Consider the following 17,778-nt stretch of genomic DNA (forward strand, 5'->3'; position numbering starts at 1 on the left):
TTGGCCTATACTTAATTCCCACAAGAGAGTTAATTCAACCTCTGATTTTCATATGGTATAATTAGAGAGAACAAATGAATCTGTGTATATGTTATGTGAAGAATATGTACAACTCCACTGTGACTAGAAATATGTACACCTTCAGTTCTGCAGGCATCTGATTCCCTTCAAGTGAGACAACTGAAGCAATGAAAAGTTCAGTACCTTTCCTCCCTACTGGGAAAAGATTGATAACTCATACAGTCAAACTGTGTTTCCTCTTCAGACGCTCTGACTCTGCCACAGTCCATTCAGGAAAAGAGAGAGTGGTGTGTGATTAAGAAGACTGGTCACACTGCTGCAACATCTGAAAGCCATCAGCCATTACCTAAGGTGACAATTAATTATTATGAAGTTTGTAATCCAGCAACCAAACAATTGAAAAAAATTATTACATTTTTCATCAAAATTCACACACACAAAAACATTAGAAAAGAACAAAATGGATTAAACTCAGTTTCTCACATAACAAGTTCATCCCACTCTAGCAACAAAATTCCACCCCTACTGCTACAACCACCTTTGAGACTTTCTGCTGTTTTCACAGGTGTGGAGTAAAGCACACATTATAAATAATACGCAAACCAAACAAGGCCAAAGGGATAACCTGTCAGCTGATCAGTGGTTTGTTCTGGTGTATATTTGATTTAATAAAAAAAAAAAAAAAAAACCAAAACAGATTATAAAAGCAGCCCAAAACTGAATGCCTGTTTACTTCTTTAAAAAACATGTGGGCGTTCTTAGTTCTCGTAGGTGCTGCAGTGGCTTCTGCTCACCTGCAAGATCTGACTTTTGATGGGTACGTACAGACATCAGGTTTATGTTTTCATGGTTGTTTCTCCATGAGCAAAAGCCTTCCAGCTGACTTATCTTTTTAAAATCCAATTTCTCTCTCCTTTCAGCCACAAGGTGTTTCGCGTGATTCCACAGAATGATGAGCAGGTGGAAATCATCCATTCCCTTGCCAGCAAAATGCAGGTAAAAAACTTGGGGAAGGAGCTTTATTGAATCCAAATGGAACATTTCTCCTTTTCCTCAATTAATGTATCACAACCAAAAAAACAACAAAACAAAAACAATAACAGCTTCTAAATTAAAGACCTAATCCTGATTCCAGCCAACTCATCAAGAGTGCTTTTTCAGAGGGAAGAGGACAAAGTGATAAAGCTGGAATTACTCAAATACAAGTTAATGTCTTCCTGAAAAGTCCAGATGCCCCAGCCTGAGTATGAAAGTGTGCATTGCAACTTATTTATTGAGTTACTTTGAAATTATATAGTCATTGTGGAGTGCCTTTAAGAATTAGACAAAACATGAAACTTCCATGTACCAGAATGTTTAATGTTATAGGTAAAAGATTTTGTTCATGCAAACAATCTAAATATTCATATTCATAACAAACTGAACACTGTTTTGGCCTCTAGCCTCTTGTGTCACCTTTTGTCTCTGACTTTCCTTTAAAATTTTCTTTCTCCAGTCAAGCTGCATGTTTCTTACTGACCTTGATGTAGATATATGATGACATAATGACATGAGAAAAAACAATAAAGACAGCAAATGTGTTTTCAATATTTCTTTTCAACTTTGATGTTGTAAAATAGCTGTTGGTGGAAAAGACACCATTATCTGTAGGATAAAAGGATGGTATTTTTAATGAAGTACAGATGTGGAGAAGTAGCAGCAGCAGGGTACTACAGTATGCTGAAACAGTATTCTACAGAAAGAATATACTACTGGTATGTTGCTGCTAGTTCTATGAAAATGAATATAACAAGTTTGCTCCTAAGCCTGCAGGATAAAGGGATTGCTTGTTTTCTTTAAAGTAAAGAAAAGATCTCTAAAATACTGTTGTTATACAAAGCAATCTGCCAGGACTCATGTGGTAGCAATATACACTGTAATAGTCATCTCATTTGAAGATACATCATTTGTGAACACGCCCAGCAGCCCCAATTTCCTTTATGCTCAGGACATGAAAGGCTGAAAAGGCATTAGACTGGTAAACCAGTTTTGTTTTCACTAACCTTTAACAGGACTCTAAATCCAAGAGATCTTAAAGCAGATTTCAGAAAGAATATGTGAAGTAGTAATTGCACTGTCATTTGTCCATTATGAGTTAAACAATATCTTCCAAAGACATAGGCTCCTCCTACAAACTGCAGCAAAATGAGTCTTAAAGACACTTACAAATGCAACAGTTCTTTCCAGCTGATGTATGTAAAGAATGTTTGTAGCTTGCTATAGTCAGGAGACCGTTTCTGTTTAATAGTTATAGGAAAAATCTCCAATGAAATGTGAACAAAGAATGAAAAAAGTTATAGAGTTACAAATTTTGCACAGCATTCACAAATCTGTACGCGTTCAGACGCTGTCATAATTGTATGGGATGTTCCGAGCAGACAATGTTCCTTATGTTCCAAAGCTCCTGTCTCTTTTAAATCAGATTCTTTTAAATGAAGTTCAGAATATTCTTATGGATATAAGGCTACTTGTCATTTGATTTAGGGTGATACTTGTCTTTTTTCCTTTTTCAATTTTGAAAAGAAAAAATACCAAGCACTGATTTTAGCACTGTGCAAGACTAGTGCAGTCCCTATTAAGTAATATAATTTAATAAGTCAAAAATTAAATGTACTCAAAAACTGAGTTAATACTTGGTATTTGTTAAACTGTTACTGCCATCTCCAGAAATCTTTCATATAAGTTCAAGGGTCTAATAAAATCATCTTCATTGAATTCCATTTAAAACTGAAGTCAGTTTTTCTGGCAAGCAAGATCAGTTCAGTGTAACACCGGAATGAAATTTGTTGTATTAATCACAATCAGCATCGCTATATCACACATGCACTCACTTAAAACTCAGTCATACGTATATGTATATATTTGTTCATATATTCGTTTGGCCTTCTTTCAGGTTGACTTTTGGCAGCCAGACTACGTCAATCTGGTAAAGCCAAAAATGCAAGTTGATTTCCGAGTTGAAGCTGACAAGGCTTTGGAGGTTGAACATCTCTTGAAAGAAAACAAAATGGATTATAAGTAAGTTTTGAGTAGGAGGAGACTGAATACTGGAGAAAATGTGTTGAACATTTTAATCATTGTTTGAACTTATCTTCCTGTCACAAACATCCTCCATTGCATCCTCCTTGGTCCAGCTTGATTAGCAGGCTTTTTTCAATGTGTAGTGTATGCATAAATACAGAACAAAACTCAGTTTTACTTGATCAAACTCTCATGACTTCATTCAGCAGAGTGGAGAGTTTTCATCACTCAGATTTATTTCCACCAGATCAAACTCCTTTGTTGAAGTTCTCATGAAACATAGCTGTTAGGTTCTGCTAAATCTGAGGATTATCTTTCCCTAAACTTGCCATCCCCATGTTAACTGTGTCCTGTTTGGATGCCACAGGAGGGAACAGAGTTAAAAATACTCTAAAAGAGATTGTTCTCAGTAGTACCTCAGCCCACGTACAGCACAGGAATCCAATTTCATTCGAATTACTTCTTTGGCAAAGGAAGAGTTACATGTGCTATCTTTCCCTATGATATTTATGAACTCCCTCAGGTCCATGCACAAATCTTTTGATTGCAACAGAGGCAACAAATGTCTGGAAGGTGTCCCTGACAAACTTCAATGGAGTGTCCTTGTGACAACCCAAGCAGTTAAAATTCTTTTGAAGTGGAGCTGCAGTGCCGTGACATCATGTCAGTGTGCTCATTTGCACTGTTTGTTCTGAAGGCTGGTGGTGCCTCACAAAGTGGCCTCCTGCTCTTCTATCCAAATGATTGAGGACATATCCTGAACAAGTGAGAATTTGTAAGGATGTTAAGACAAGCACTGGAAAAAACAAGGAAACATCATTTTTTTTATAGCCAAGGCTGAAATATAAGCAAAAGGTCCTCAAGACCATGCTTAATGATGAGCTGTGCCTTTCTATCAGCCCCAGGGAAAGATGAACAGGAGAGATTCAGCCAATGCAGTAAGGATGTTAGGATAGTTTTTTCTGTTTTGTTTTTGTCGGTTTATTTTTTGCCGTGGTGTGTTGCTACTTTAATAGCTCTTCTCACAAGCAGTAAAGCAGATTGGAGTAGGATCCTGTCATCTGCAAACTGCACCTAAACTTTGGAAGCTTGGTTTGATAAAGAATTTAATCATGCAAACATCTCTGGGTTGCTAGAGATCCTGGATAACAGGAAGGTGTTACATTACTGCAGTCTAATTGTTCTTCAGCATCATCTGCTCAAGAGAATGCCCTTTTCCTTTTGAGGAAGAGGCTATCTGGCATCATGAGGTCAGTTCAAGGCAAAGGAGTGTTTTACTTGGATACAGAACTAATATAGTTTACATGCACCCTGTTTTAGTGCTGCCATTCTTCCTGAACCAAACTGTTGCCACTCTGGAGGTTTGCTAGTATGGGAATTAAGTGGGCAGGTGTGAGTAAAGAATCTATTGCTTTGTGATCATTCTGTCAGCAAGGACGAGGCAGGAAGGAGATTGAAACTTGAACAAAACTTACATTATTTTCAAATGCATAAACCAGTCCCCCACATGTCTCTTCATAATTAATGGCCTTAATAGTTCTCTGCAAATCCAAAGATATCCACGTGGTGCGTGATTTTCTGCTAACAAATTGCACATTTCTTTCTGCTTTTTGTGGTATATTGCAGAGTTCTGATTGACAACCTGCAGACTGCACTGCATGCTCAGTTCGACAGCAAAGTTCGTAGCACTGGTCACAGCTATGAAAAATACAACACCTGGGATAAGGTAAAGTCCAAAAGTTTTCCATTGTATCAACTTGATATCTTAGCCTCCGTAGTCAAAATGGCTTCTGATATTTTTCCATCAATATTCCCTTCTCCTCTTCTGTTACATCCATTAACCTGATAACCTTCTCTCCAAAATCTCTCCTTCACTGCTCATTACAGAGATAATCTGCATAACCCATTTGCCTACACATATTTACTTCTTTTGTATTTGACTTTGGTGGACTGTTCCCATAAATCCCTGCCCAGTGCTTCTGTAAACAGTTCAAGAATTATAATAAATAGAAGAGCTATGAAACTGAAAAACATGACAACATGCAGAAGACTTAAGGCATTCCATCTACTTACTGTAAAAGGAAAAAAGTTTTCTTTTGTTAGAAGAATTAAAAGGATGACAAAATCATTATCTCTAAGCAGTATGTACGGTTAGCATTCAAAAAAACTCAGGCTCCAATGATTGGAGTTTTTAGATAAATTCATATCAGAAAATCCTAGTTCAGCAATAGTTTGATGAGGTCTGCAGTGAACCACTATCTATCACTGGAAAAAAAAACAAACAACTAAGATTAGGTACATAGTTCTAGCACAAGTAAGAGTTAATTCTGAGAAATCTATCAATGGTATTAAATATTTGGTTCAATTCTCAGAAGGACCCTTCCAGCTTGAAAGCTGTGAATAAGTTACTCTGGACCTGAGGACAGACACATCAACATCTTTATTCTCCTTATTAAACAGATAGCTGCTTGGACTGCTGACATTGCTGCTCAGAACCCAAACCTGGTCTCTCGCAGTGTAATTGGGGAAACATACGAAGGACGGCCACTGTACCTTCTCAAAGTAAGTGCAGTGATTCATTTGTGCCAGACTGTTTGTCTGCTATTATCTATGCAAGACTATGATGCCTACTGAATGATGATGCTAAGATGTTAATATACATTTTGAAAGAAATCAAATAGATTTTTTGCACTATTTATACTATGATCTTTTTTACCTTAAGATATAAGGGCCATAATGAATTATTAGAAGCTCAGGCATAAATTTAACAACAGTCTTGTGGGCCAGGTGAATTATCACCTACCTTTATATTCTCTCCACCTGTAAGCACATTTACTCTAAAAGGATCTATAAATGTCAGTCTCTCTAGCAAAAGGCAATATGTTTGTTTCTTCATCAGATACAGGTTTTTTGAATAACTCTTATGAGTAAATAAGATACCATTAACCATAATTAAAGGTGAGAGAATAAAGGTTACTCGCCTAAAATTGCATAAGCATCTATCACCCATCCAAACAAAGATGACTACTAGAAACACCACAGGGAATATATCAACAGTGCAGAACAATCTATTATTGTGGTGGAGGAGAGAGTAACCTACATTAATAAAAATAAAATTATTAAGATTATAAGGTTTTAGCTTGAATATCATTGTCAACTACAGCTGAGAGCACTCCCTAGTTTTCCATTTAATCAGGGAACATTATAGTATTATTCTTTAGGTCAACAAGCTGGCAGACATCTTCTGCATACAAATTGTTTCATTCAGAACCTGGGTTTGTTTTTTTATTTGTTTCTGTAGTTGGGAAAAAGCGGTACGAATAAGAAGGCCATCTTCATGGACTGTGGTTTCCATGCAAGAGAGTGGATCTCCCCTGCTTTCTGCCAGTGGTTTGTGAAAGAAGTCAGTAAGCATAATGATCAAAACTTGTTTTACAAAACACAATTATTTTTTTTTCAACCACTTACACTAGATCTTAATGGCTGCCCTGTAATCTTTGAGCAGCTTAAGATTACCTAAGCATGTGTATGAGGTATGCCTGTGGCGGCACTGGTGGCAAGTATAACCTCTATCTTCTCAGACAGCCATGCGGTTTTGTGTAAGGAGCAGTGGAAATTGAAAGTGACATCTCAGTGGAGTCAAAGGGAATGTTATTTCATTATCTCCCAATAAGGCTGCAGACAGTATGTGCTACCATTTTTCTCTCAGCAATTCACGTCACTACGGCTGTCATTTTCACTGTCTGATCATTTAATTCATGGGTGTACCCGACACCAGCAGTGGCTCTGCTCAGTGAATGCAAGTGTGGATAGGTAGAAGTAACTTTAAAGCGCACTCCTCTGAGAGTCACTGGAGGTTCAGCTGAGATTGCTTCTAGACGTAAAAGTCAGAAACTACAGAAAAAACAATGTAGATCATTCTTTGTATCTGCAAACAAACAAGCAAAAAACAAACAAACAAAAACAAACATCGAAAGAACTAAACAAACAAAAAACACAGGAAAAAGGAAGTTCTAGTGACCTAAAATTTCTTTTCCGAATTCTATGCCTAACCTGTCCACTTGCTAGCTACAGGACAGTAGATGTCTTTTTCTACTGCATTGCTCCTTGCATTGCACTTTACATCTTTGTAAAGTAAAGGAAACAAGGATGCAACCAGGCCTTTAGAGCAAATGTCAATTGTAATTGGAGCTCACACAACACTGGCTTAAATTTCTGAACAAGCATACAAAGTGCTAGCTCATAAACAATAGGATATGTAGGCAGGAGTTCTTATGATGTACATACCTGGAAAATTGCATGGAAAAATCCGCCTCTCTATGAATATGTGCAACCAAAGTATTATGACTACAAATGTCTAAGGATGTAACGATGGAAACATTCTCTGTAGTTTTGATTAGTGATGAATTTTATCTGCATAACAGATATCAAAACCAAAATTTAATATCAATTCAAACTATAAACAAGCGTTTAAGACGACAGGATACAGGGAGAATATTTGGACCAGAACTTTCTTCTGTCTTTCATTGATAAGCTAGTAGATGGAAACCTTTCCTTTATTATCCTGTTCAAAATCAACATTGCTTTAAAATACATTTTATCTACCAGAAAAAGATGACTCTCACAACAACGTGGTTTCAGTCACTGTAAGTCTTCTGAGCTTATATAACATCAGAGCTACCACCTCATGTGGTGCAGTGATCTGGATGACTTCACCTTCCACATTCAGTAATTCCTTATCTAGATCCAGGCTTTCAAATATAAGCTGGAGATGTTTTCACTCCATGAAGGCATCATCAGCTCTTTCTACTTTTCTCTCATTAGGCTGTTGAGACCTATGGAACAGATAGTACCATGACCAAACTTCTCAACAGCTTGGACTTCTATGTTTTGCCAGTTGTTAATATTGATGGTTACGTTTACACTTGGACAAATGTAAGTATGTTCCTCTTTCTCAAAAATATTGCTGGCTAAACCAACTATAAGAACTCTTTCTTACTTCTACTCTAAGCTTCACCATTCTATTTTAGGACCGTATGTGGAGAAAGACACGCTCTAAAAACACTGGCAGCATTTGCATTGGTACCGATCCCAACAGGAATTTCAATGCTGGCTGGTGCAGTAAGTGTCTCCTAATAGAAGCTGCATCAATCACCCAGAAATGCAATAGCCAAAATACTTAATTATGGATTTCCCCTTATATTATTATGGTTGGTTTATCATGATTTTGATTGAAGACCACCAATATAGCATTGTGGAATAGCTGGTGTTCAAATTTTATGCAAAAAACAAACTTTGGTTACTAATTTCATCAGTATAGCTACTTCTATGAACAGCAGCCTTCAGAAGAGAAGTCAAAATACCTTTCTTTCAGTTGTTTCACTCATTGCAGAGGGGTGCCCTCTTTGCTGGTTCCTGAAAGCATCCCCGATATGGGGGAGATGTGCAAGGAGAAGACTTTTAAGTAGGGATGCAAATAATAATCATTTAGATAACATAGGGCTTTGCAAAGAAACTCAAGTCCCTCCAAACAAGCACAGAAGTACAGATCATACTTACTTAACACTGTGTCATATTGCCCAGTACCTTAACTATGCAACAAAGGACTCTCTCTTCCAATACAGTACAGGTGTGGCAGTAGGATTTCCAAGGTTTATTATGATATTATATGAATTTCATTCTCCTAACAACCAACTTTTTAATTAAATATTCATTACGTTCACTGTTCTTTTCAGAACTTGGGGCCTCAAATAGACCCTGTGATTCCACTTACTGTGGCTCCTCACCTGAGTCTGAAAAGGAGACAAAGGCTTTGGCTGATTTTATTCGTGAACATCTTTCTACAATCAAGGCATACCTGACTATTCACTCCTATTCCCAGCTGCTACTGTTTCCTTATTCATACACTTACGCACTTCCACAGGATTACAACGAACTGGTAAGCACAAGTTCTTTGTCATTTTGATGTAATGAAAAGAATGTTTTTGATATAATGAAAGAGCACTATTTAGGTCTATTTAACTTCAGGCAGCATCTTTAGCTATGAATAAAGAGTATATGTTGCCAGTTTTTGAAAATACTTCAAAAACCAGAGAAACCATGATGGTTTCCACATAGTTCAGGCACAAGATAAACTCGAGAACCTTACTTAATTTCAGTATTACAATGAATTTGCCACAAGGTCAGGATTGCCTTCCAGTCACGCCATAGAGAAATTCACTACATCATGCAGCACTGCTTCTTCCTGATGCAAGAGTTTGCAGTGTGTGTGGCTGCAGAAAATCACACAGAAACATTACCTTTGTAAGCCATGCTAACAGCTTGCTAGACAGAAATGACTGAACTGGTACCAGCACCAGCAAATAAGGAAATCTGCCTAACACTTTGTACCAAACCTTACTTCTCACTGAAGGAAAAGGGTGAACTCCTATTAAAGAGAACGATACAGATTGAGGACAATGAGGCAGTTTTTGTTGATAATAAATATGATATATGGTATTAATTACTATATTGGACTATAATTAAGAACAGGCACAAAACAGGTGAAAACAATCAGTTCTGAGACCTTTCTAAAGAGGCCTTGATTCAAATACATCCGTTACTTGGAAGAGAAGAAGGTAAATGTCATGTTTTAAACAACAACTCCTCTTTTATTCATCCAAAATGAAGGACACACCCTAACACCATTTGAATAACAATCTGGAATTAAAAAAAAAAAAAAAAGTTAAAAATATTAAGTGTGCATAAAAGTTGCAAACATTTCATAAGGCCAAGAATCAACAATCATGAATAATAAAATTACTTCAGTTCTCTGGCATATTAGCAATTAGAAGCTGTTGGCAGGGAACACAACAGAGCAAAACAAAACAAACAAATCTTGATTCCCTCTCTTTCCTGGATGCTGCCAAAAGTCCAAGGCAACAACACTAAGTGTGCTGGTCTGCTGGGGGGGCTTGACAGATTTATGAGTGCTCCCAAATAGATGTCACAATTCCAAAGCACAAACAAGAACTCGGGCCAACAGTGAACTTTTCTGCAGCATATTTTACAGCTTAAAAGAGAGGATGAAATCCAGATGAAAATTTTGCTTTCTTAATTTATTTTCCAGAAAGCTTTGATTTTAATTATTCCATGGAACTATAGTGATTTCTTGTCTTCAGTTTTTACATTTTTTCACATTTTACACATCGCAGTTCAGTCTCAGGCAACAAACAGCATAAAGCCCTTGAGCTGCTTCGTTGTCAAGATCACAAAGTTCACTTGTGCTAAGAATTTTCATGACATTCCGCTCAACTTTTTGAATCAAAAGCAAATGTGAAACTTAACTAAAACCCCAGCATGCTTCTCACAGTGTACTGAGAACTGAGAAAGTTTGCATCAATGGCCTAGTATTTAAAAAATACAGGAAATCCTATCCATTAAAACAATCTTTAGAAATAAGAAATAACTTACAAATTTCTTGGTTTTCACTTTCTTTTATCAATTTAAATTTTTATGATAAAAAATATATTCCAGTATGGAATGTAATTTCATGAATTACTTTTACAATGGTTCTCCAGCTCTTAATTAATAAAAGCCTTATTTTCCTGCCATAGAGAACAAGCCTACTATTACTATTCAGCATAAGAAATAAATAGCTCAGGAATACAACCCATATACTTCTCTTCACCTATTTGATTTCACTTCATAAGTTAGACTTTTCACCGTCATTTTATCCTACATTTTAAATTGGGTACAATGATCCCAGAGGGGGTTCCATTATTTTCCAGTACAAAGCAATTACAAACCTCACCACCAATGACAAGGTGACCCGATGAGTGGTTTTTATGTGTTAATTAAGGGAAAATACTTCTTTTACTGGTGATCCCAACAAAAAGACAGCAGGATCCCAGAGATATTCTACTTGAGCAGTACCTGACTTTAATAAGGGAAGACTTCTTGCCAAAAATCCTTCTTTCAGAGAATGAGATCAGAGTATCATCCAATCAAAACTGCCTATAGTCGGGGTAATTAAACAGAAAAGGCCCAATTCACTCCAACACCAATGAATTAAATAGACTCACTTCCACAGGCTCTGGGTCAAGTTCAAAGGTGCGGCTTTTCAGGCTACTTGAGATAAGTAAAGCACATTCATTTGAGCTGTAACTAAAGAAATTTAAGACTTTCCATCAATAGCTGTATTTGCTTGAAATGATACACTTAGAAAAAGAGACATTGTGGTGTATGCCAGTCATTATTCTGTGACAAAAAGTTCTGTCTAGATTTAGAATTTACAGAAATGGTGAAAAATCAGAATCTCAGCCTTTCATGGAGATTGTTTGGGTGAATCAGAGGACCATAAATCACTTTTCAAATGGAGCAAAATTTATAGTGCCATTATCTTATCTTGGATGTTATTTTTACTCTGACAGATCTAATAAATTAAAGGAAATATAGCTGCAATTTCTTATCTCTTCCAGTGAGCAGCTCGACATGTGGTTAAACAAAATTTCATGTCTGCTTATCATTAATAATATTTTGTTCCATTATATTTAATTAAAGGTAGCATAATACACTGAGGTCTGTGCCACATTCCAGTGTCTGAGACACATAAGGGTACAAAAATTAAGTAATTTGAGATTGAAATCAGTAGGTCTGCACAAAAGAAAGATCTAGAGAAAGCTTGTACCTTCCTTTCCTGCAAGAACACTGAGCAGTGTCCTCGGGGCTTGAAAGACTTTTTCTTTTGCTCACAACCTCAAGAAATCAGAAGGCAAAAAACTGGTCTGCTTTTTGTTCCTCAGGTAAAACAGGGCACTCTAGGAGCTCCAGCAACCTTTATGCTTCATTCTTCACTGCTATAACTAATCATAGCAACCTCACATTGTAACTTGGGTTGAGTATAGGATTAGGGCTATCCCCAGTCACCCCAGGACTATGCAGCATGACAGAAGATGAAAATCTTGCATGACTCTTCCTTCCCACAACTTCCCTCCTTTTCCTCAGAGGCAAGAGGGACTCAATCCCACAGAACACAACAATTCTCCCCCAGTTTTATTTCCTGTGTTCAGCATAGGATAATTTGTTTGTTTTTCTCACTTCTGAGATGCTGCACAGAACTTTCACTGTTATCCAAACAATACATGAACAAATAAAAACACCCAAGACAGGAAAATCTAGGTCAGAAACTTCTCAGAAGTTACACAATATTCTGGAGATGACTCCTTGAAAGAAAAATGTACTCTTTTTTGCTGGATCTCATTTTGCCTGCCTCATAATCTTCACTTGGCTCATTATTTACTGTACCCTTGAGAGTTACATTGTACACAGAATACACACTTGAATTCATCGCCTACTGAGAACAGAAGCATTAGCTCTTCACAATTAAAACATGTGATTGGCAAGACAAATATCTCTCCCCACCCCAAAAAGATTCTTTTTATCTTCATTTTACCATTCACATTTTTGTCTTCTTGAAACACAGGCCTCTGTATTTAATCACATTCGGCATAAACCGTTCAACCCATATTTTTAGTCAGCTCAAATGTTTACCTTACTTTCCTACTAGGTCATCCTATACTTTCCTCATTTTCAGCAAAGACATATCTATCTCTATCAATTCTTGCTTGTATTTGAATTGGTTCTGAACTGATAGAGCAGAGTTATGTCCACCATGCTCTCTCTTCCTTTCCAGGTTCAATTCCATCTCTTTGCTGAACAAACTCAGCACCAAATCCATGTCTTCATGTTAGATTAGTATATTTGTATTATTACTGTTTGGTAGGCTATGGAATATTGTATTAATTCACAGCTGAAGATAGTTTTCTATACACAAGATTTCCACTTCTTTTGTTTAAGCTCGCTGAAATTCATCTTCTATGTTGGGTTGCTCTACCATTTCACTTCTCATACCCTCTGAGCCCTTAAAATAGAACAAAGTAGAAAGTGGAGATAGGCATGGAGTCTGTGCAGTCTCTAAGAAGAGAGAATTTCAAATACATTACACGACTTGGTGAATACTATTAGTCTGATTATTTAACATGATGCCTGGGAGCAAAGTCTCTTCATCCCTGATTTAATTCCAGAATATGTTTAAGATGTAGGAATACTTGTAGTTACAAATTTTTGAGCAACAAAAATTCTATTTTCTAAAGGACTCAGACATATCAAAGAAAAGTCACAACCTATACTATTGTATCTGTGCTGTTAAAAACTCCTTAGATTGTACTGTTGTTACAAGTAAATACTTGGTAGAGAAACTGGGAAGCATAGCAAATGGAAGCAGCCAGAAAAGCAATATTTGGAAGCTCTCGCACTGAGTTTGTCAAAACAGACCTGCTCTGTACTGGTAGTGTCACTACTCTGAAAAGGATGCTTACAGTAGCAGCTTCATACAGATGATACTTGTGCATGAGCTTGGCTCAAAGTCAAGTCTCCTACAGTTGTAGAGCACATTCACCTTAACGTAATCACACTGGAAACCCTCTCACCAGGGATCAATTTCTTATGCAGCCTGTAAGACTGCCTCAGAGAAACTGGCTTGCAAAGGAAAAAGAGCATCATAGTGAAGTCTTCCACTTGGCTGGATTCCCTAGGCTCTTGGGGGAGATGCTTAACCACGAGCAACAACAAAACAGTGCACTAAATTACACATCAGCCATGGACTCCTGAGGGGAGTCTGGTTTTACTGCCAAAACAAGAAGCCTCGGAAGTGCAGCTTCACTTGGCTACAGCCAACTTTGCAAATAGCACCCTTCAAACTTCCATTATAAAGGAAGCTTAAGTAGTACATGAGACAGAGGCGGAAGGAAAATACAGTTTTCATTCTCAGGCAAATCAATCTGCAGTGCAGTGAGAGAAGAGTCTGGCCCAGTCACTCAGGGAACAGGTGTTTCAGCCTACTGGTTGGCAACCCTGCACTCAGCAGGGGGGTTGAAACTTGACGATCATTATGGCTCTTTTCAACCCAAGCCATTCTATGATTCTGTGAAGGCAAAGGGAGTTGTCTGCATGCAGCAGCTGCGTAATCAACATCCCTGAAATGTTTCTAAACAGCTACAGTTTGCTGGTAAATCTGCCCTGACGATAGAAGAATGAAATGAGGGAGTTGCCCCCCCAAAATTACCTATCAACAGGCAGAAGATGCTTCTCCTGGTAAATTATGTTGTTAGCTCAAAGCTCCAGATGTGATAGAAAGGGTGGCCAGTTAAACACTAATAACAATAAAGATAGGTTTAAAGGTTGAAAATTATGTAAGATAATGACAACTGAGAACACAGCTCTGCTGTCTCACTGGCCATTGCACTCGGCACACAAGATTAGGCAAGATATTAGTAATTGCTGTGTAAACGCAGGTGGATGATTAGTGCAGGGAATACACCTTCTGCTGAAATGACCTGCTCTGCGAGTTCAGCTCTGAGTCAGAATCTGAAAAGCCATTTCTGCTCCCAGTTACAAGGTATTAATTAGGAGTTATTCCAAGGACTTCAGGGCGCCGCTTGCTTCTCTGCTGCTGTATCTCTGAGCAGAGTTTTCCTCGCAACAGAGACATTCATGACAGTTAAAAACAAACAAAGAAACCACAGCAATTGAGTTAAGCCAGTTAAACAAAGAAATCTTGAAAATCAGTCAACAGAAAAGAGTATCCTCTAAGGTCAATGAGATAGCCATGCATCTCCTGGCAGCTGTATTCCAAGTAGCATACGGGTATGAAAATCCAAACTATTTTTTAAAAGCTAAATATCACAACCCCTTTTAAAAAAAATGTTGTTTCAGACTCACAAGCTTCATTCTTACTGTTCCTCATTTTTATATCATGAGAAAGAGGTGACTTTAGTTCCTAAGAAGTTGAAATTTTGTTTTGACCTTCAGATGTTGTACTGTAAACCCATTAGGAAAGCAACTGGGAGAGAGTCACTTAATAAAGAAAAAAAAAAATCAGATTTCAAACCTTTTGATAAATGTTCATTTCAAGATGAATTCATAAATGCTCGGTCATGTTGCCCAGTTAATGGAGAAGGTCATTTAAATACCACATCAATCTCCAAGCTGCAGAACTTGAGAAAGTTGTATATTTGGATTCCAGTCTCCTTACAGCTGGAAATCTCAACTTCTTTTCCTACAAATCCTTCTCATAACTTCCTGGCCAATAACAAAATACACCCCAGGTAAATACACTTGCTGACATCCTTTATCTTCTGCCTGTTCTGGCCTGATTTGAAGCAGGCATTTTGGCAGAGAGAAAGATATACCCCACTCTTCCCTAAAAGCAGCTTTGCTATTCTGTTGTCTCTACAACGCAGTTCACTGAGAAGAGATCAAATATTAATAACCAGCAGTTCCCTAAGTAGTGTAAAACTAATCTTTCCAAATTTAGTTTCCTCTTTGCACATTTTTGAAAAGAGGAAGAATCTATTTACATTTAATAATGAATTTACTATTTACAGATTTGACTCAATCTCAGCTTCTGATTAAATGTATATATTATTTATTTATTAAAAAAAAAAAAGACTGAAAAAAAAAACAACCAAAAAAACCTATGGCACTACTAGCAAATGCCAGAGAGAGCTCAGCTACCCCTGCTGCTCTGAATCAAAATCCAGCACTTATGAGTGGGGAAACCCTTGCAGTCCTGTAGTAGGTTACCAGCATTAATGCAAACATATTTTAATGCTGTTTTGCAGAAGCTCTCTCGCTAAACTAAGATTTTTCAAAACACACGCTCCAATATGCATTTTTGAGTAAATCACAGAAACACTTAAAGCACAAGGGTAAACAGAATATTTTACAATCTCTCTTCCTCTGGGAAATAGGCCAGAGTACAACCTATAGAGAAAGAAGGGGCTTGAGGAAATTCCTGGGACAGTGAGCATTCAGCTGTAAGCTATAAACAAAGATAAGGCAACCCATCACGTACATTTATACCAAACATCTGCTTTCAAAAATCGTTCACATTCATTATCTGTTAGTACTAGTTTTCATGTTTCATTACCAACATGCTGTATAATGAAGAAGTGGAAAAGTCACACATTCCAAAGTCTGTAATTTTCCTTAACGCAAACATACAAAGCTTCATGGTAGCACTGATGGGCTGATCCAGCCCTCACTGAAATCAGTGGGAGTTGAACGAGTCCCTCTGAGCACAGGAAATGAAATGAAATTAATGAGACTACATATGGTTCTGAGGTAATTTATGCCTTTTCTGTCTATTAACATTTATTATACTGCTTCCACTTCCAGCGGTGTCCAACTCCACCGACTAAACTGGCGCTACTCTCAATTTAAATGCTGCATGAACAGAAAGAAAAGGAAAGCTATTGTGTTCCCAGTCTACTGTACCAAGTTATTACTCTTCACAGGGATTCCTTATTTATTTATATATCTTGTACAGGTTTCTTGTAAGTATAGAAAATGCTGTTTGCTATTGCCCCAAGCTATATGGGACTATGCACCAGCTATACACTAAGGCAGCTCTACACAGGCAGACTATGCACCGCTGAAGCTTGGAGAACAAGCTTTTTACTGACAGGGTATCTACTGGCAACTACTTGCATCTAATCATTCTGAGAGGTGGAAAACAGTTTACCTTCTCAAGCACAGCTTTGCAGTTTACTCAACAAATTTGCCAAGATTCACCCAGAATGCTTCTGGCAGTCTGCATTTATATTTGCTCCTTCCCTACAGAACACCATTGCTAGTGCTGCAACCGAAAAACTGACCAGTTTGTACAACACCAAATACGTATACGGCCCAGGAGCTACAACAATCTGTAAGTACTGGCCTAAGTATGACAACCTGAAATGGATCTCAGTAATTGCATATGTCACCTTTCCACCAGAAGAAGAAATCAACTGATTCACTATGTATCCTTTTTTTTAACTGTTTGTTCTGTATTTCTGGTTTTGCAGCTTGTCGTTTCCACTTTTACAGTCATGTTTTATTTCTTTATCAACAGACCCTGCTGCAGGAGGCTCTGATGACTGGGCTTACGATCAAGGCATCAAGTACTCTTTCACTTTTGAGCTCCGTGACACCGGTAATTATGGGTTTCTTCTGCCCGAGTCTCAGATAAAGCCAACCTGTGAGGAGACTCTGCTTGCTGTTAAATACATTGCCAGTTATGTCCTTGATCACTTGTATTAAAGGAAATACTAGAAACGATTAAAGTTATTCAAAAGCCTTGAAGAGGGCGGATGGCAGACAAGCCTTGCTGGAAAAATAAACATGCCCAAACACCTGCTTTTCTGAGATCCACATCTTTAAGTTCAAGTTTTAAATCACTCCTCCTTATCAGCTCTGTCTCTTATTTAATCTTCATAAGGAATTACCTAGGTATTTCATTGCCAATCGCTAATAAAATGCTAACAACATATAGAGTGCTAGAAGAATTTCTCCATATAAACAAAATAATCCTTCATATCTTGACTAATAAAACACATTTTTGAAAGAATGGCTTTCTCAGCCAAAAAAAAGAAAAAAAGAAAAAGACTTTGGCTTCACTGGAATTGCACAGATACAGCAAGGAATATATTAATTCTCTCCCAAAATTGGATGGTGAAGACTAATGGGCTATTAATGTCTGACCTCCAAGGAGCGTGGCAGCTACTGACTTCCTCCTGTAACTATTAGGTGGAATCTCTCACTCAGATTCTTATTATCTATTCTGGCAAATGTAGTACATATTTGTTTCTGCCTGTTAAAATCCGCATTTCTCACTCC

At 37.5% G+C, this 17,778-nt stretch overlaps 1 protein-coding gene and 1 long non-coding RNA gene across 42 annotated transcripts in view; one reads left to right on the forward strand and one right to left on the reverse strand.

Annotated features, from left to right (window-relative positions):
- Positions 1-17,778, reverse strand: part of LOC104912536 (uncharacterized) — a 376,736-nt gene that overhangs the window by 357,533 nt on the left and 1,425 nt on the right. The window lies entirely within an intron of this gene.
- Positions 768-17,294, forward strand: LOC100544821 (carboxypeptidase B). Its single transcript, XM_003209102.4, has 11 exons — positions 768-838; positions 942-1,017; positions 2,954-3,078; positions 4,708-4,807; positions 5,542-5,643; positions 6,383-6,484; positions 7,906-8,016; positions 8,112-8,202; positions 8,817-9,019; positions 16,744-16,828; positions 17,015-17,294. Exons 1-11 carry the CDS (start codon positions 768-770, stop codon positions 17,200-17,202), a joined length of 1,254 nt encoding a protein of 417 aa, XP_003209150.1. The 3' UTR covers positions 17,203-17,294.

The sequence above is a fragment of the Meleagris gallopavo genome, chromosome 11 (genome assembly GCF_905368555.1).
Source record: "Meleagris gallopavo chromosome 11, MGAL_WU_HG_1.1, whole genome shotgun sequence".
NCBI lineage: Eukaryota > Metazoa > Chordata > Aves > Galliformes > Phasianidae > Meleagris > Meleagris gallopavo.

Bases quoted from the DNA above. Each gene is read 5' to 3' on its own strand.
- LOC100544821 (XM_003209102.4), top strand. From the start codon at position 768: ATGTGGGCGTTCTTAGTTCTCGTAGGTGCTGCAGTGGCTTCTGCTCAC. The intron at 5,644-6,382 runs GTAAGTGCAGTG...TTGTTTCTGTAG, and splicing joins GGCCACTGTACCTTCTCAAA to TTGGGAAAAAGCGGTACGAA. The intron at 6,485-7,905 runs GTCAGTAAGCAT...TTCTCTCATTAG, and splicing joins GCCAGTGGTTTGTGAAAGAA to GCTGTTGAGACCTATGGAAC.